The sequence below is a fragment of the Vidua chalybeata genome, chromosome 1 (assembly GCF_026979565.1).
Source record: "Vidua chalybeata isolate OUT-0048 chromosome 1, bVidCha1 merged haplotype, whole genome shotgun sequence".
NCBI lineage: Eukaryota > Metazoa > Chordata > Aves > Passeriformes > Viduidae > Vidua > Vidua chalybeata.
The window spans coordinates 104,102,211-104,122,878 of record NC_071530.1 but is presented as its reverse complement, the minus strand read 5'-3'; the positions used below and the strand labels follow the sequence as shown (position 1 = coordinate 104,122,878).

Genomic DNA, 20,668 nt, shown 5'->3' with positions numbered 1-20,668 from the left:
GATCATAACTGCTCCCATGTCTCCACAAAAACATTTGCAACATCACCTCAGTGTAGATAAACCTGAGATGCTGTTCTCCTTTCTTCATGTCTGCCTAGTTGTTGTTCCATTTCCCATTTTATTGAAGCAGATATAAATAGAAACCATCAACATTGCCTTTCATATTTGTCTTCTGTGAGCCAGGCACAGGCAACACCAAGGTAGTCAATATAGATGATTTGAACAGAATTAATTAAATTCTAATACCCATTAAACATATAGTGGTATGTCAGGTACTAAAAGAGACACAAGTTGTCTGAAATGCTACCAGTGGAAGTGATGGGCTCTTGGAGCCCAAGAATTAGAAAATAAAAAAGATAACTCAGTAAAATTCCCACAGCAGAAAACAGGCATCTACAGCAATCTTTAAATGCTTGCATGTATGTCCAAAGAGAGCACTGCAAATCATTCCTCTCTGCTTTTAATGGCCTGACTACAGAAGCAATAACCCAAGACATACTCACTGGATTATGTTTTTCAATATCACAGTTTTGTTCATATGATTTCTTAAATAAAGCCAGCTACCCAGAGAAGAGATCAGGCCTCTACGGTTGCACTACAAAAAAGGGACCATAAACAAGAGATAGTTTACAGTACAGATTTTCCTCTTTCATGTTTTCCAGCATTTTTGGCTGGCACACACAGCCAACATTCTCAATTTATATGCCATTATCCCCAGACACAGGCATAATTTTCCTAAGTGACAGGAACAACCTCTTACATACAGATAGTGAAAAAAAAAGCTATTATTTTCTGTATTGATGATCACAGTTATTTTTATAAAGGAAAAAAATGTTACCAAAGCCATTCTCACAGAATAGAAAACCCTCTTTGGGATCAACCCAAACTGATTTAACAAAGATGAGTGCACACTGAAAAATCCCTGGAAACTCCCATCCTTCAGCTTTTGCCTCAGAATATGTTTGACACAAACTAATACCACACAATGAAGTAGCCCACACCTTATGCAAATCCTGTCTTTGTGGTTTGGTGCAAACCCTGTGTGCTCACAAGGGCTATTTCTATAGCAGAAATGCTGTCAAGTGAATACTATTTCTTTAGTGATGTAGATGAGAACTTCTCTGCAGCATTTGTTAAAAATGCTTTGATGTTTGTGATGTATTGCCAATATATTTCCAACAGTACTTAAACTTGCTACTTTTAGAAAAATCTTTAATTTAGCTGAACGTTTTTGGTAAAAGGATTTAAAGTGTTCTTTGATGACACAGAACAATTGACAAGCAGCTTTAAAAAAGACTTACAAGGAATAAACAACTGCACCTGTGAGATAACACACAAAAGGACAAAAGTTTACAGAAAACAGAAATGAAAAAATACAGCAAAAGAGATAGCAGGTACAGTGAAATACGTGTAATAGTCAATATTAGTCAAGAACACGATTAGTATATGAGCAGCATATGAATAGTAAGTGAAGCTTGCATAAAACAGTGGAATGGTTGCACAGAAGTCAAAAGAAAGAGGCTCTCTCTCATCCTGCCACAGGGAAGAGCACACACACGTAATGGCTCCTGCCTCTTGCTTCCCTGAATGAGAGAGGCAGATTTGGAATTTGGTTTTACTTGGTTTTTTCTTCCCCTTAAGCTCTATTTTGGTGACAAAATCTGAAATTCATCATGGTTATTTCCAAAAGAAAAGCAACCTCAAACATTATAAGAAAGGTTTGAAGTCTCATGTTTACACCAAAACCTCTGCCTCTAGCAAGGCTTGAATAGTTTGAACTGCAGAAAGAATGTAACAGCAAAATGTTAACATGCATGTTTTGACCTGCAGACTGCTTCTTCCTTTCTTCATTATCACATCTTAGATGGGGTCTAGAGAGCTGGAACAGTCTCTTCGAGCCAGTAAAAACCACATGCAGTAACTTACACAATCACTTCAACATTGTAGAAGACCTCATCAGAGGGACCCTTCTGGGCTGGTCACAGCCAGCAGAACTGCTAACCCAGAGCTTTCTTTGTTCAGCCTTGCCAAATTGTGATTGCACTTTTGGGGAGGATAGCGAGACGAGACATGACCTTGGACTTCCCTTCTATGTGCTTTTAGCTCAGAATAAATTAGCTTGGACACAGAAGGAACCACAACTGCATCAGCCTTTGTCTGTGGGTGGTTTGAGGCTGATTAGTCTGTCCAGCTCCCTGGTGAAACACAAGACTCTGTTAAGGGCTTGGCATCTGGCAGAGAAAAAGCTTGATCTGATGGCAATGCACTGGAAGTACCTTCCCTTTCTGCCCCATCTCTGGATTTCCCTTTGTGTTACTCACCAGTACTGCTCTGGATGGTCCTCACCGTGGTGGTTGTACGCGGGGGAGATGAGGACCGCAGCGATATGCACTCGTCATCCTGGGAGCATCCCTTCTCGATGGCCCGGACATAGCTGTGGCTCCTCATGCGGAAGCAGCCCGGCATAGGCAAATCCAGAGCTTCCACGGCCTGAGACTCCAGCTCGCTGAACACCGACTCGCAGACGGATTCGAACTGACCGTTCACCTCCATCTCACTCACCTGCAGGCAGACACCAGGCAGGGTCAGTGCATCCCATACACTGATGTTCCACACTGCCTCATACAAACACTCTCAAGCCATGGTGGCACAATGGCCAACACCTGTTAGAGGACCCCTTTGCACATGAAGAAAGAGAAATGGGACATCCCATAGCAGCAATCGTGAGGGAAAAAGAAAACAATGTATAAAAATGGGAGACAGAGGTGTTGGGGAAAGATTCAGCAAAGTTTGGGCTCATGGCTTTTCTGAAACTGGTGGGAAGCCTGAATCCCTCATAAGCAGCTTCTGTTTTATGTGACCCAGGGCCCACAGCAGAGGTTGGATGTTTGGTCATTGTGATAATTACATGTAAAACAAAAATCAGACTTTCATTGTGGGATGAGATAAAAAACAAGAAGGGTCAGCTTAATCCCAGTACATTATCAATGCGACCTACAGGCAATCACACTGATAAAACCTGAGCGGCTAGAAAGCCACAGGATAACAAACACAGGAAGGGGAGACTGGTAAGGGAGCCAGGTTTGCTGCTGGGGAAAAATATTTGTAGAACTAAATTTCTGGCTGAGAGCAGATGCAAAGGAATCCTTTGTGCAGCAGACACTAGGTGGTGATAAAGACTTGCACTCACGGTGGTCAAAGAACATTCAAAAACTTCCTACAGGTCTTAAGAATCTGGAAACCATTTACCTTGGCTTAACTAGTAATGGATGCTCATGTTTCTAAACTGAGCATTGAGCCCGAGCTTGGCATAAAAGCACAATAATTCTCACTGTATGAAACATGCAGATGGAAACCATCACTTGAGGATTTTGTTAGTTTTCAAGCATGTACAAGACCAAGTTAGCAGGAGAAGATAAGACTATGTTAGGAAGGTAGAAAAGCCCCCCATTAGAAATTCTCTCCCAGGATTAATGTTACCAAGAAAAATGTTTTGTGGAGCCTTTGTATACATAACTGAAAAACCTCAGAGAGCAAAACTTTTTTTTTCAAAGGAAAACTATTTTAAAAAGCATGGAAGAGTAGTAGGTAGTACAACAAAAAGAATAATCTTACTCTTGCAGAGAATATCCAATCCTCAAGTGAATATCTCTGAATTAATGCATTTTTGAACCAAAAAAACTTGCTCACCTTGGCAAATGTAACCACTCCTGAGCTGACATTTTTGTGTGTTAGGTATGCAGCTAAACAAGTAACCTGACCTAATGTTCATGTAGTTGCCTCTGAGACCTACATTTCTGTGCTGTTTTCTCCTAAATACATCCTGACCCTCCTTTTGGAGCATCAGCCCATGCCCTATTCAAAGTGCCTCACTTCAAAATACTCAGGTGACTACTCTGAAGTGTCTAAATACAGTAGACCTACATTTCTGTGCTGTTTTCTCCTAAATACATCCTGACCCTCCTTTTGGAGCATCAGCCCATGCCCTATTCAAAGTGCCTCACTTCAAAATACTCAGGTGACTACTCTGAAGTGTCTAAATACAGTATACTGCAGAAAGGGAAACTAAGCTCCATATTGAATGGGACATGTATTTGTTAGGGCCACAGCTGAAGTCCTGATGTCACTCATGTCACACACTTTTTTTGACATGGTGATGACTTGGTATGCCAGTCATTAGGGATCAGTATCTGGCACCACAAATCCTGCCTGCTGCACTTCTGGACTAGCCTAAGGAAGTTCTTTCAGCCAAGTGATTTACCCAAATGGTCCACTTAAGCTAACAAGCCAAAATTCATACCAAGGAGCTGGAGGATGTAGCAGATGAACGACTGGCGCTCTGCCCCGTGGTGTACTGGCACTTTTGCACTTTCAGATCTATTCCCTATGAACTCAACTGTACAAGCATGCTGAATGCAAGGACAGGATATTTTATAACATTAAAACACATAAACTGAATCTGTTACAGTAGACTTCATTTTTCTTCTTGTTTAGGATCTCTTACATCATTTCAAAGCAAAAATATAGACAGATTTTTGCATTTAATACATATACTGTAATATTTGTACTATTTAGGTGAAATGTTTGGAGGTACACAAAGTAAAGAAAGCATAAAATACCATAAAGAAAATAAAATCTCTATTAAATTTGTGGAACACAAACTATTAACAGCCTAATACAAACCTTTTTTTACTTTAGCATCTCACTCAGCATACAAACTTTTTTTTTTGAGGCATTCAAAAATTTTTGATTGGAGGTATTAATCACAAGATCCTTAAGAACCCTGTTCAATGAGCGTGTTGTTGAGACCCACTTAAAGCAAAATCCAGTTTCTCCTATTGCAAGCAGTGTCCAGTGTGACATCTGCTCTCCAGGCTGCCCCAGGTGCACGTCACCCACCTGGCTGATGGTGCTCATGGCTCTCATGTAGCTCTCATTGCGGGAACGGAACTTGGGGGATGTCAGCAGCCCTGCGGGGTCCAGGCTGTCCAGGCTCCTGTTGATGGAGACTTCGCTCACTGCCCTCAGGTAACTGTGGCTCCGGATCTGAAGCTTTGGCGAGTGTTCACTGGATATCCTGGGAGTTTTGGGTGGGGAAAAAAGAAAAAGAAAGAAAAGAAATATTCCATCAAATCCAAATGGCCCCACCAGGAGTGAGAATAACCAGATGTTTTTCACCGGAACAGCATGACTTGAACAAGTCATGACACGGTCCCTGTATATTTATAAAATAAAGGCAACGTCAGTACTTTTATTTGGATTACGCCACCCTTTTATTTGGTGGAAGGAAGAGAAAAGGATGGAAAGGATTTTCTTTTCATTTTTTGTAAACCATGTCTAAGCATAATGGCAAAATCATGTTCATTTTCTTTACTGACAGCAGAATGGAAAAATTTTACACTGTACTGATATTGACAGCATCCAGTTCCAGTAACCCCCCTCACTATGTGGGACTTTTGAAGTGACAACACTGAAATGACTTCATGAGTTGATTTTTAAAAGAGCAAGAGGAGCCACTGAGATGAGCAGCAGAGAAAGCCCTGTGGCCTTACAGAGATTAATGCAGCAACCATCAAAACCAGCTGGGGAGGCAGGTAAAGAAGGAAGAGGCCTGATAGTTCAATCAGCTGGATGATCCTAAATTTATCAACTGAACATCCACATCTCGAAATGCTGCTGGTGATGTGACTCTGACATGTTTCATGTATATATCCATGAAACAGGACTGTTTCTCATGGGGCTTTCAAGGGCCAACAGGGCAGGCAGATCATATAAACCATGCAAAATGCACTCATAGTATGCCTTAACCTGGGAAATCATTCCAACAGCATAGGCCACCTGATAAGGTTTGACATGTGTTAAATTTTATATTAGACCTGGCTTAAGCCACGACTTAACAAAATGCATGCTAGGGAAGTAGCTTTACACAACGATGTCAAATTAGAAGATTAAAAGTCACAGTTATATTTCTGAAGGAATAACTTTGCCTAGTTTTTTAATACAAGTGACAGGTGATATGTACAAGGAATCAAAACCAAACAAAAACCCCTCCCCCCCAACATTCCCCAGGGCATTTCTACTTCTGCTATGTTCTTGCCATATGTGCTAAGAGTCAGCTAGAACAATCCTCTACTTGTGAGATGCTTTATCCTCTGAATGTGCTGGCTAAGTGCTGTCTTCACAACCCGAGGCATCCTATAAAGATGTGAGTTACAAAAAGTGAGTGAAATACACTTGTATGAAATACAATTAATTTGGGGGATATGTCTTTTGTAAGAACTCATTGATGAATAAAGTATCAAAAGGGTGAGTCTTTAATATATTTTTTGATTTAAAAAAAATGCAAAGCAAACAAATTAAAATATTAACTAAATTTTCCATTTTAAAATGTAAATCTCGTAGAGATGTTTACAGGTATATGAAAGAAAAATCTGTTACCTAATTACAGGCTTAATCTTTGTCTCCTAGTCTTTAGAAATACATGCACAGCTGACCTGAAAGAAGAAAATCCATTTTATGTCTAATTCCTGAAGCATTTGCAGATATTTTGTATTCAAGTATCTAATGATGGTAATTAGTATCAGCAATTTCCCAGTGGCATGCACAATTCTGGTAATTGTCAATGCATATTGGGAGGACGATTCCATTGTGTAATCACTCACCTAAGTAGTTCAGAAACTGGGTCTATTTCTGAGTTGTCCAATACTGTAATAAAACCTAGGCCATCTCTACAATACCATATTCTCTAGCTGCTAATTACCTTCCTAATAAAAATATGTAAACTTACGCTAATTACCCGATACTCCTGTCACAGGATGAAGAGAAAGCCCTTGCTTGCCATTTTTATTGTGTATACAGTGCAATACAACAGCCATTTCCATACCCTTTGACTCCTTACACCACTTGATTCCACATGACAAAACCTGTTTAGACATCAGAATAAGTGGTGCTCCAAACAACTCAAAATAAGGTAGAAAAAGTGGTGAAAAGTCAATTGTTACTAATGGTTACATTTGTTTACTGCATTTTGGTAATTAACACTAACCATGTAACTCTTGAAAAAAAAATATTGCCTGTTATTGGATTAAAAAAAATTGAATTAATAATTCAACAGACATAATTTTTCTGATGCACATGAGCTACTTTACCACACTGCAGATCTGCAAACTGATCAACGTTGCCTGAAATGCATTTCCTAGATTGGTTCAAAACGTATTTTATGATTATGATGTGAACAGTTTGCTGCCAATATGTGACATGCAAAATTCAAATCAGCTTGATTAGCTGCCAGTTAGTCAAATACGTCACCTGGGGCTTGTTGCTGCCCACTGATTAGCTGAGCTTGCAAGAAGACTGCAGCACATCACAAGATTCAATGCACAGATATTACCAGACAGAATTCTCCAAGTGCTGAGGCATGTGCCATTTAAAGAGTGAGACCAATAAAGCAAAATGCAAGTATCTATAGCACAAAGATTTTGCTGTGGCAGCCAGATTAAAGATCATGTAAAATACTCATGGAAGTGGCATGGAAAGCCACCACAAAGAGTACAGAAATGAATTTTCTGTATGCATTAGTGTTGCATATTATTTTCACAACTTTGCTTGAAACAAAGGAATTCCTCATAAAAGGTGTTTCCCTTTTTTTTTTTTTTAGATGTGGGTCCTCAGCTCAGCTGCCTTTTTTTTTTTTTTTTTTTTTTTGTTCCTCACTATGCAACTGGCTAGTTTGACACAAATCCAGAACCGTATTTTACAGGGGGCTACTTAGGTTAATCTGTGTACACCTCCCATCTCCTGGATAAACCAGAGGAAGTAATTGGTTGCTGTTGAAGGAGTTGGCTCCTTGCTTACTGATTGCTACAATGTCTGTTTCATTAGATGTAGGGGTTGGGGAAAAAAGGAGAATAAAAACGATTTAAACATAGAGAAAGAAACATTGAAAGCTTGCATTTATAATGATTACTGCTCTTTTATAGCTGTGTAATAAATCATCACTATGTCCTACAGTAAAGTTTAATGAACAGCTGAAATGCCACTGGAAATTTTGATAATATGCCACTTAGGAATAAATCTGATGATGTATGATGTGCAAGATCTGAATGTATAATTAATTTTCTTGGAGTTACTATTGCCAGTAATGTGCAAATGAAAATACCTTTTTTTCCTTGAGAGTTCAAGACCGTCTTCTTTTTATCCTGCATTACCTAAATTTCTCTTTGTGCCATAGTAATTCCACAATAAGTACAACATGCCAGGGACTGAGACTTTGGGACAGCTCTTTGGCCAATACAAAATGGTCTTTTGGCTCCACTCACTGCATTGGATGTATTAATTGGCAGAAGTGGGATGTGAATGATTTAGATTCTTAAACAAGCTCCTCAAGCATGCTCCAAGTGGCGCTGCACTCTCAAGTGGCAGGTCCTCCCGCTGGCTGAACCATGCCTTTTCCCCACACTGCTGACCTTGTCCCAGGCCTTACCCCAGAGGATGGGAGCACAGCCACAACAGCATCACGCTGATACCACACAGGGTGGGAGGCGCAGCACTACTGGATGTGCTTCCCAAAAGCCACAGCAAGAGGCATCAGGAAGAGATAGATATGAGGGTTCTGTGTTGCTGCTGCTCTGCTGATTGCCATTGTGGGTTTCCCGAGGGGATTTGCAAGAGAAGGAGCCAGGCCTGAGCTGAAATAGGTGCAGTCTGCTGAGTCCCAGCAGATAAATAAATACTCCCCCGGACAGAGGAAGGCAAGTGCCTCTGATCTGCACTGTGCATCAGAGAAGATCAAGGTACCCACCAATGAGGCCAAAATGCTACAGAAATTCCATGAGAAGCTCTGAGAGGCAGGAGAATGTTCATTTAATCAGAAAACATGTTCTAGTGAAGCATGTGAACCAGAAGATCATGTAGGTGTATAAAGGAAATCTTTGCATACTGCACTGACATTTCTGCTCTGTACATTTCAAACACACTGGAGCGTATTCTGTTTTCATTCAAATAGAGAAAAGGAAGTGTTTAAAACACGCACATCTAATAACCACTATTGCAACATGCATGGTAAGAAATAATTTTAACTCACTGTTACAGATGTGTTTGTATTTACACAATATTAGCATGATTTTCATGATTTAATTCAGATGAAAACACATTCTGGTCCCTCATTGATTATTTGCAGAGTAAGGAGTTGGTTGGTGTAGGCATTTGTGAGAGGAGCTAGACTCAGTTGCTTTGCTCTGGAGGCTACAGGGAAGCTGGAGAGGGACCCTTCATCAGGAATTGTAGTGAAAGGACAAGGAGTAAAAGCTACAAACTGAAAAAAGGAAAAATTATGTTAGATATTAAGAAGAAATTCTTTACTGTGAAGATGGTTAGACATTGGAACAAGTTGCCCAGGGAGGCTGTGAATGCCCCAACCCTGGCAGTCTTTGCCTTGAACAACCTAGTCTAGTGGGAGGTGTCCCTGCCCGTGGCAGTGGGGGAGGGGGCTAGATGGTCTTTAAGGTCCATTCCAAGCCCTTAACACTCTATGATTCTGTGATTCTATATCAAAGGGCTCAAAACGCAGTGTTAGCAATTAACAGTGAAATAACATCGAATATATTCTTGGAAGAGTTCCTATGCCTTGAAAATGTCTTTCAAATGACAGAGATAGACAACAGGGATTTACATAAGCAGGCAATTTTAGTTTCAAATATTTCCTTTTAATTTAGGAATGCACAATGCACTCTGTCATATACGTGCTTGTTATAAAAAACACTTTCATTTATCACATTTCACATCTGAATGAAGAAAGGGAAAACCAAGCCTTTTGATGGCTGCTTTTTTCCCCCTTTAGGCCAGATAAAATATAATAAAATGTAGTCCTGAGCCTGTATTGTCTTCTGCAAGTTCAGCAATCAGAATCATAGCACAAAGTGCAGTATTGTGCCAGATGGGTATTGTGCTCTGCCAACAGAAAATGACAAAGCAGAGTAAAGTACAAGTCCAGAAACATGTCCCAAATACTTCTGTAAGCCAGCAGAGGAGTGTGGTAAAATTTACCTTCAAACAAAGAAGAAGACCTCAAAAAATACACCACATGCAACATGAAACCAAGAAAAAATAAATCTCAAAGCCACCACTACTGTTAAGTATCCCAACTCTCAATTTTGTTGCATACCACTGACAGCTTGGTTCCATGGGGATAAATGATCATCTGCTGAATGCCCCACTTCTGGTGTGGCTGGTGGGCACAACCAACATACATTTCTCTGCTTAATTTTATTTGCATTTTAGTGTTGCTAGAAGGTAGAATAATCCAGTGCAGCCTTAGACAAGAGAGAAAGATGGAGAGAACAATTTACTGATGTGCATCAGTCTGATCCTGGTCATGACATGGGTCAACCAAGCTGGGGTAATTTTTCTGTGTTGGCATCCATGTTCTGCTGCTTTTTCGTGCAGTGAACAGGGGGCTGTCATGTCACTGATGGAGACAAGGGCAGCACATAAACAGTTTTTAGCATTTGCCCTCCCCACTCCATATTTTTCTGGGTTTGAAGATCTCCTTTTGTTTTCTTGTTTATAAACAAGTGAACCTCTTAATGGGGAGTTCCTGTCTTGAAGCTAAAAAAATCCCAATAAAACCTCTCTTTAAGTCCAGGCCCTGCTAAAGGGTTAAGTGTGAGAAAGAAAATTCTAAAACTTGGAGATATCCAGAAAAAGCTTCTCTGCTGAAGAGCAAAACAATGCCATCAACAGAAAAATGACATTTCTTCCTTTTGCATCTACTACCAGGCCAGAAACTGTCCTTGCAGCTTGGACCAGCCAACACATACCATCAAACTGCATGGGACATGCCTGTGACGCAGAGTTTTTCCCATGCTGAGAAGAGGCAGAAATTGTATTATGGTGTATTTGTCTCTGTCCGATTTTTCAGATTCTCTTGGGAAATAGAAGAAAACACTTAAAAAGGAAAAAAAAAAACCCAATCCAAAAGCCCCCCACAATTTGGTGGTATGCACCTCTATCTCCAGCTGTTGTGCAGTTTTTGAGTGAACACATGGTGTCCTGTTCGTTTGTGTGAGGGCAGCAGGAACTGGATCAATATTTTATGGTAGCAAATGTTTCTAAAAAGCCCAGTCCCTTTTAAAAACCTCCATGTCTGACTACTGCCAGCTTCAGAATCAACCATGGGACCACTTTCTGATTTTGTTACAAACCTGCTTTCCTCTCAAAGGACACAGAAACTTTGGGGTTCTTTTTCTCTTTTTGGGATGTGGAGGTATTGAGGTTGCATGAATTTATTTCATGAGCAATCTTTAGTTATTAAAATATTAGCAAAGATGACTATTGAATAAAAATTCATGTATACATTAAAACAAATCTTCCCTTTATCTCAAAGATCCTCTCAGGTACTTTGTACAATCAAAAAAATATCACAGGCTAATGTATTTAAGGAACACTTCCCTTGTCTTTGACATACTATATTTTCTCCTTGCTTTCTAGACATAGTGAAAGAATAGAGCACAGCATGAAAGTGGCACATATGCATTTGAGTTGGCAAGAAAAGCAGATGGAAGATGATGAAGACAGACATTATACAATTCTCTTTAATCAGAAATCTGGTCTACATGCTGGTTCTGATTGCCATGTGCGTGTGTGTGCGTGGGAATAGTTGTGAGCACTCTTCCATCCCAGAGAGTGAAAAGAGATTCTGAAAAGTAGAAATAGTTCCACCCAGATGAACCAGCTCAACCCAGTGATGCCAGGGTAAGTTGCTTCTGTGTAAAACCATTTTTTGTTTACACTAGAAGACAAACCCACCCTATCTTGTCAAGAGAACCAGGGTAAGATGTAACATTGTCGAGAGCAGCCAGTTCGAGAAGAACAGTTCTCCTCTTAGAAGACCCTTTGAGGAAAGCCTTAATGGCCCCCTACTGCCGGTCTTACTGGGTGCATGTTCAAAAGGGTTTTTGGATGTGCTTGCTGGAGGCAATTTGTCTGACCCTAGACCAAATGCATGACAAAGGCTCTTGCCTTTTTCAGCTCAACTGTCTTTTGAATGGGCACTAGTGATCCCAGGAACCAGAGCTGCTCAGCACAGAGAAATATATTTACACAAGCCGGAAAAGATCTTGCCTTGCATCAGTTATAATGGACTGAGAATGCAGAAGGCCTCTCGAGCAGGTCAGCCATACTCACAGCCTTGCCTGGAGCCCTTTGAACCTTGCTGGGGTGAGAATGAAGCCCTCCACCACCGCTTTGATGAACTCTTTGCCAGCACAGAACTTATACCTTCCTTCCTGCAGAAGCCACTCCTTCAGCTCTCCTCATCAAGGCCAGGCTTATCTATCTGATTCCACATCACTTTCCATTCTTGGTTACTTCAGGGCCACCTCTCCTCAGAGTGAAACGTAAAAGTCATCTGCAGTCTGCTCAGATTAATTCTTATTTTAGGAATTAGAGCATTCCCCTTTGTCCTACGACTACATGCCCTGGTAAAAAGTCCCTGTCCAGCTCTCTTGTAGCCTCCCTTTAGGTACTGGAAGGCCTAAAGAATATAAAGAAGATATCTGTTGCAGTCCTTGTAAAATCACAGTCTCCACAAGCTCAGATCTCACCTGCTTAGCTAAAATTTCAGGTCTCCCTCATTCATATGTTAAGAGTTTGATTAATTCTGCTAGTGGGAACACCAAAGAGTTACAGCTCTCTGCCAAACCACAAGAGGAAAGCAGCTACTTTTCAGGAATGTCACCTGGCTGTGTGCTGAGCTGGCAGCACAACCAGCTCTGCTTGCTTAGCACCAGGATTTATGCAGGAGCTCTGACTTGCTCCCGGGAGTGGGAGGATGGAGCTCAAGCTCACTAAAAGGTATCTTCTGGGCAGACTTCTCGTAACTGAAAGGCCCTCCCATGCTACTCTAAGTTACAATATTGGACAGTATTTACCTACAAATAATGTTTTCTAGGTAAATACTGAGAAAGTATTTGATCTGGTGAATGTCACTGCAGTATTTATTTAAAAAGCAATTTTTTTTTTCCTGAAAACTTGCAATGCATTTTGAGCTTTAAGTGTCTTCAACTCCACAGGTCCTCCTGGACTTGAAACCAGGCAGTGATTACCCACACACTGCATGGCCATGTGCCTGCAAGCCCTGTCACATATCTGCATTTGAGTCACCTCCTTCAGAAAGACATTCTCAAACATCCAGATTAGATCTGCATAAACATCTCCCAGTGAGATTAGGGAAATATCTTAGTTTTGCAAGTCAACAACATTACTCCAAAATCTTCACATACATAAACAGACACCTGCATTTTCCAAAAAATGTGCTTTATACATATGCAGCAATTTTTCACTTCCTATTCAGTATTCTGCCATTTCAAAACTTTTGGCTACCTAGTAAAGGGAAACAAAAAAAAAGCAAAAGCAGCAGATTCAACACCATCTGTACAGATGTGCAACACAAGCCAAACTACTGGAGAAACTGAAAAGCAAGCACATTTTAAAGCATTGAGGAAGATAGGCTAGAAAATCTGCCAGGGAGAAGGGAATAATCCTAAATCCAACTCAGCTAAGGGGGTGAGCTCACCTTCTTACTTCTCTGAGTAACAGACCTATGTCCAAATGAAAATTTGAGGCAGCAAGATTCAACACAAGGCAAAGTATGCTACCTACCAAATGCTGTGAGTATAATATGTGCTGGTGGTGACTATGGATTTTCTCTCCTCTTCCCTCTTGATGGGGTAATTTTGAACGATCATGTATGCCCTCTTATTAAGTGGCTACTTCATTATTCTCCATTTTAGCTGTTTTGTGTTTGAAGAACACCAAGCAGTTTAAAATGCCTGAAGAAAAGTCTGCCTTATCTTCTTTTATAAACAAGTGCTTCTCACTTAGTACATTTTGTTTCCCTGCAGACACCTGGAAGATGGTGACTTGAAATAGGATCCATCTACTCCTGAGGCACAGGAGGTGGGGGGTGGTAAGACAGCAATGAGCTCCTGGATAACTCTACAGCCATTTTCTCAAGGTGAATCTGGATAAGTACAGGTTGGAGCTCAGATATGACTTGCAGCTGTCTCTTCCTGATAAAAAAAGCAAAGATTTTTGGGGACACTGGCTAAGATAAAACCCTGCAATTTCTCCTGTCATACCAAAGAATCTAGAAATAGTAACTTTTTATTTATGGTAACGTCTGGATTGCAAGTAATACAAAAAATGATGGTATGCAGTAGAGTTACTGGAAAATTCTTTACTGATAATCTGGGCAGCAGTCTGCTGCTCTGGGGGGTTTTCTCTTTTCTCACTGATCTTACAAAGCAAAAGCAATACCCCAGGAGCAGGGAGAATCTCTCTCCATGTAACTTTACCAGAGTTATTCCTCAGAGGAAAAGAAGAAGCTATCACTTCCCCTTCAGATGCTTTTACATCAAAAGAAATTCCTCAAAACAAGCCCAGCTAACTCCAAACCCCCAGTTATCCACATATATTTTATCTCTTTCCATTCCAAAGTCTTTCCAGTTTTGTTCTGTAGTAATTACAAAAGGACCTGTTTGCTGTTCTGAGATACAACATGAGATGATAACGTGTTATTTCAGGCATATATGTAGTGGTCTGGGCAAGTTGTGTTGCCAGTGCTCCTATAAGCAGGACCAAAGCACTAAATATCTGAAGGTCGAAGTCTGAACTCGATATCCATTATAAAAATCTTCTGATAAATAGAAGTTTGTTGAAAAAATGTGAAATAATGCTTAACACACATTTTTAGACTTTTTTGCCTCCTTATAAAAAAACCCCACCATATACTTTCTGTGTTATAGGATGTTGTTGGGCTAAACTTGTACAGAATAAACCCTGATAAAGTAGAACTAATTTTATTTTTGAGCATGAGAGAATAGAAGAAATAAATGTCTTAAGAAATCTTCATAATAATGCAAAGTCCAGCTTGGGGCTGAAAGGGATCTTTTTTTCACAATTCTTTAAAATTGGTATTTTTTTAATCCCCTGAACCAGAAATACCCTGAAACCTTTATTTGGGTCTGTTAGTAAAGGAACGGACAACCAGTTATCATGTCATTCATCACACTGTCAGTGTCAAGTACAATGATTAAGATGGAGGCAATGAGAATGCAAAAAGGTCTTCCAAAGAGTGGATGCCCTTCAGGATTGTGGAACTCCAGAAGGCTTGTGCAGCTCATTTGAAAGGAAGACAGCATTAACCCCTGAGGAAGTCAGGTAGCTTCTTGACCTGTAACAGTAGGCATTCTTAAGTATTTCCAAATATATTTTTGAATTTAATTTCCATACTTGGAATTAAAATATATGGTTTACTGAATTGGTACACTTCTCTTTTCCAATGAAAAAATAAAGGAAAAAAATTTAAAAAGTGCAAATGTCTGCGTTTGTATTGAAGGGGATAAAGCTCGTTCAATACTGATTTCTAGTGTGCCCTCTATCCCATCTAAACCACAAAATAAACACTTGGTGAATGAGTTAAGAGAACAACCCCCCTTCTTTTCAGAACATAATATACACGGTATATTATGTTGAAGGATACATGGTGAAGCTGAAGATGGCCTTTGGTCCTGCTCAGAAGATGAAAATACTTGGATATCCATGCTTTTGATTAAAGCACTGTAACAGAAAAAAAAAAACCCCAACACAACAAAAAAAAACAGCCCCCCAAAAAGCCCTCTAAATTCTTCTGGATAAATATCATCTGTTGACATTTAAAACTACAAGCAATTGATGGTTGTTCATGGGTTCAGATTTCAGTGTGGACTGAAATTTGCTGTGTGACCTGTAGGAGAGGTAATACAAACCTCAGCCTCACAAAATATCCTACATGTGTCAGTACTTCCCTACAGCACCTCTGTGGCTGTAGGTGGCTCTGTGAGGCTGAACTAGAGTCAGCAAACATAACTGAGCTTCTTTGATGGAAACAAATAGCAGCAGCAAATTTTTATTGTATTACTGGAAGCTAAGGTCACAGAACAACTGAAATAGTAATCTTTAGCCCCAGAGACTGATATTGTATATAAAGCAGAATACCTGGTTAATCAAGACTAAGGAATGTTTGGAGTAATGGTCAAAAGATACTTGAGAAGAAGTGTATTTTCTGATTAAAACCATTATTGACTATGGATGGTGATTGGTATGGGTAATGATATCTTCTGAAGTCAATGGTTTTGCTGAGGTACGACAAAACTGCTTGAAAAGCTCTCCAGCCTAATAAAACTTCAGTAACCTATTGAAAAGTTTAATGCCTAAAATGTCAATTTTAAGTAAATTGTAATGAAACTTGTATTCCTTTCTAAAGCCCCGCAACTCTTATGAGGAGAGACAGAATTTTGCCCTGAACTTACATGATTTAATTTTGTTATATGAGGAAGTACCCTTTTCCTCAGATGACCTCTTCCTTCAATGGCTGTTGTACATACAGCAGGTATTTTGACTGCTCTTTCACCTTGATTAGGAAAACAACAACATTATGATAACATTAATCCATTTCTTATTGTCAGGATCACTAGGGCAGAAACCTGTGTGATGATGTTTGAACACCAGTATGTCTTCATGTGCAGGTGGAATGCCACCTTTGAAGGGCTGGTCAGTGTCCTGGGACTCTGGTTTCTCTTGTGATGTGTTAGGTAAGGGCCAATTTGTCAATCCATTGAATTCTGTCCCTCCAACTAAATATATATGGGGGTTGGGGGGTTGAAACGAAAAAAAAAAAAAAAAAAAAAAAAGCATTTCAACTCTGCAGCAGCTTTACATTTCCTGGAATTATCCAGGGAGGGATGGGTCAGCTGTAAATTACATGAACACACCTGAGCTGCCTGCTGTTGTATGGGCATGCACTGACACATCCAAGGAGATGGAAGAAGCGCTGGTCTCCTGCTCACTGTCTAAACACAGCACCATGACTAGACAAGCTAAGCTGCTTCAAATTCATCACTTTTGCAATTTAGCATACACTAGAGATCAGCTGTGATAAATCACCCTGTTGGACCACAGAAATGCAATAGAACTGGGTCAACCTGACTGCTACTGGGAATCATATAATAAAATGTACAGAAGGGATTGGAAAAGCTTGAGAACACTGTAGAGGTGACCTTGAAAAACTGAAAGTCTGGTCAAATAACACAGTCACGGGTGTGTACACAGAGGCACCATGGATTACCCAGCAGGAAGGGGCCTGGAGGTCCCTCAGGATTCATTACATTACCTCAGGATGCTAGCCTGAAAAAGTAAGTTCACAGTAGCTAAACTAAGGGAATAATTCCTCGAGATGTTAATAAAGAGCTCCACTTACTGTCACTGGAGCCAGCCAGCCACTAGAGGGAGGAATGATCTAGTGCTGCCAATGACTGCTATTTATTATGCTTCTGCAATTCATTATGTTTGTCTTAAAGCTCATCTCATGAGGCTTACAAAACCTTTCCAGCTAAAGGGAAAAAATACCGCGCTTTCACAGTTGGTGAAGAAAGCACACAAACACAAAGTTCAAGGGCTCAAGAAACAGAAAACACACAAAAAAAAAGAATCTGCATGTCTCCTTAGGAATATATCCTGATTTTCATAGCTCAGATTGTTAAAAATAGGTCCTGTTTATAACAAGATGACTTGTGGACCTGATTTTCAATTAATTAGGATTCACAGGGCAATTTAATTTCATAGCATTCAGCATATCATTAACAAAATTTGTAGGATTGAAAGCTTTTTTATGTGCCTTTTGTGATTCAAAGTATTTTTCTTGGTGACTAGAAAGGGCAGGTCAGTACTGGGGTTGAAAAAGGTATTTTCCTTCTGTACAGAAACCAGCAACTTGCTAAAAATGTAACTTCCATATTCTTTAGGAATAAAGCTATTTGAAAGTAGAAACCAAAGAAAAGCCCAACACAATAACACACTCTCAGTGGCTGCATTGCTAATCTTGTGCCTTTCACTCCAGATTACTATGCTAAACATCCATTTATAGCAGGAAGGAAGCAATTTGGATATGTGAAGCAGGGTTTTGTGTGTAGAACTATTCACTATTCACTATTCACTGATAAGAAGATATTCAGTAACAGGAAAATGCTAAGTAAAATTAAAAAGTTGCTTTTATCTGAAGAAAAGAAAATAGTTAATGAGATAGGTAATTGCTAGATGTTTACCAGGTCAAATCTTAAGAGTTTTGCTAGAGATCTGTCAATGGAAAAGTCTGAGTCACATTTTCTTCTTCAACTTAGAAAAATTCTGCTAAGTTAGCAGGCCCAGTTCTGTCTTTCCAAACAGGAAAAAAAAACCAAGCTTAAACTAAGCAGAAAAAAGTTCTTCATAAAAAGACTGTGAAAAGCTCATGGATAATCTAGTTTTGAGTGCACTAAAAGTTTGGGATGTAAGTAGAAAACTGCTCCTTCCCTAGCCCTTGTGGGTTTTACAGTGCCTGGCTCTTGTTAGGTAATTAGGCTGTCATCAGTCTAGAACCATTGGTGCTGCTGTCTACCCTCTTCAAAGAAGAGAAATAAGGAGACAATATGTCAGAGATAAATCTTTCCCACAGCCTTCCAAATGGCTTTTCCTCAGAAAATTCACAGGTTTTCCAGGAATAGTCGCACACAGAGCATACAGTAGGAACCCTTTCCACTCAACCAGACTGTGATTTTCAGTGTGTGGTGTGCTTGCTTCTCTTGCAGCACACACCATGGCAGCTCAGGCTCTGAAAAGTACTAAAATATCTTTTCTTAGCTCTAAAGGCCTTCCCTATGAAAAAAAAAAATTAGAAAAGAAAAAAGGCATTTTAAGATTCCCTTCTGCTATAGTGTGAAGAGTAACAAAACCAAAGAAAATTTATAGAAGAGTGGGAAGCTGTGTGTTAGCGTACGTGGGCAGGTCATGGAGGGAAGAGGAGATGTACAGCCAGCTGAAGGAGAGCATGCCCCCTGTGAGATTATCTGAGCCACCTCTAGGATGTATGTTAGCAGTGGCTGTGGGCTGCATGGTGGTAAGAGATGGGAGGTCTGTCAAGTCAGGAGAAGATCAGACCTATGAATTTCAACAGACACAGCAAAATGCAACATTGCTTAGTGTTACTGCTGGGAGTAGCTTGCTCCCCTCTGGGCTTTCACATGGCAAAATGTGTGTGTGTGGTAGTCTGTTGTTTTACAGTTTGTTCTTCTGTAGTAGGTTTTAAATATTCCTTGTTATAAGTTTGTAATGGTTCATTCCATGTACCCCATTTGGCTTCCCTAATGGCTCAGTCCTGAGTTGTTTACCCCAAGATTTTCCCACCAAGTGCACGCCAATACACCTGCCAATCTCCTTCTACCTCCTTTGTTCCCTTCTGGAATGTTCCCTATACTTCATCCCCTCCTCAATGCAAGATTGGGGCGCAAAGTTTGCTCCTTCCCCTTGGTGGCTTCTATTGGATAGCCCTTACCCTGCACTCCTCCCCTAATGCCTTCCTATTGGTAAAAGGTTGTGTCCTCCCCTTATTCCCGCCTCTCCTTAAAAGCAGCTTTTTGCCCTCAGTTATTGTCACTTGTCTCTGAATCTTCTGGGGAATGAAAGTTCTTTGTAACTCAGACAAGTGACCCCTCTCTATTCCTTTGCCTCAGTTTCTTGTATTGTGCTGCTGCTGTGTTCCCCAGCCACAGCCGTCTGCTGCAGGGAGATGCTCTTGTGACTGCACACTGGTCTAGGGGAGTGAGCTGGCTGGGGAACATCTTCTCTGTGACTGCAGCACGCAGATACAGGTGTGTACACAGAGGCACCATGGATTACCCAGCAGGCAGGGAGCTGGAGGATGCTAGCTTAAAAAAACAAGCTCACAGTAGCTAAACTAAGGGAATAATTCTTTAAGATATGCGACAGGTGGAAGGAGAGAAGGGAAGCACAGCTGAGGAAGAACTACAAGAACTGACCTTTTTACTTCTTGGTGGGGTCTTGCCAGCCTCTGCAGTTCTTCCTCTGGCAAGGAAGCATGAGGATGATTTAACTTCTCCCTATGTTGTGCCTCACTGCTCACACAGTATGGTGGGGCTCTTCCCAGACATCTCAGTGAACACTAGGAAACGCTGCCACAAGCCTCTCTACATGAGCACAAAACAGGAGCCAAGAGCAAGGGGACAATGACTAACATTGACTGTATACCATCTCTACAGGCTCATTAGAAGGTTCTGTATTTGTTGCACTAACTGTAATGAATCAATCCTCGTGACAACCTGACATACAGGAGGTGAGTGCAATCACCCCTTTTTGCCCAGAGCTGGAGGCACACGGATAGCCATGCCTGGAACACAGCCAGGCAGGGAACAGCAGCAGTGGGATGTCCTCGGCCCCTGTTCCTGAGGGCACAGCCTCCTGCCATGGAGGCACAGCACGCCGGTATGGTGGTATGACACTCTCCCACCTCTCTGCTTCCCTGTGCCAGAGAAAGGGGCACGACACCTGAGAGCCTTGCAATTTCAGTCCTTCATTTTAATTGCTCAACTGATCCGCCCCTTCCCTAGGGGAACAATTCAAGCCAGGCTCTCATTCCAGGTGCACCCATCAGGCTCTTTTTCGACCTGAGAAACACCACACAGCAAAATCATACCTTAGAGTGCTCCTGAACTGTAATTAACCTTAGTGTATCATTTCTATGGAAGAGAAAGCAGTTAAATTTGTCTGAATTCAAAAGGACTTGGAAGCAGAGTGGCAA

The 20,668-nt window shown here is 40.7% G+C and overlaps 1 protein-coding gene across 3 annotated transcripts in view; it reads right to left on the bottom strand.

Moving 5' to 3' along the window:
* The window catches only part of DLGAP1 (DLG associated protein 1), a 399,684-nt gene that overhangs the window by 89,300 nt on the left and 289,716 nt on the right, over positions 1-20,668 (bottom strand). For all 3 annotated transcript variants that reach the window (XM_053949747.1, XM_053949760.1, XM_053949753.1), the window contains 2 exons: positions 4,900-5,077; positions 2,322-2,562 (listed from right to left, as the gene is read on the bottom strand). In XM_053949747.1, the coding sequence (XP_053805722.1) occupies positions 2,322-2,562; positions 4,900-5,077 (419 nt within the window). The remainder of the gene's footprint in view (positions 1-2,321; positions 2,563-4,899; positions 5,078-20,668) is intronic.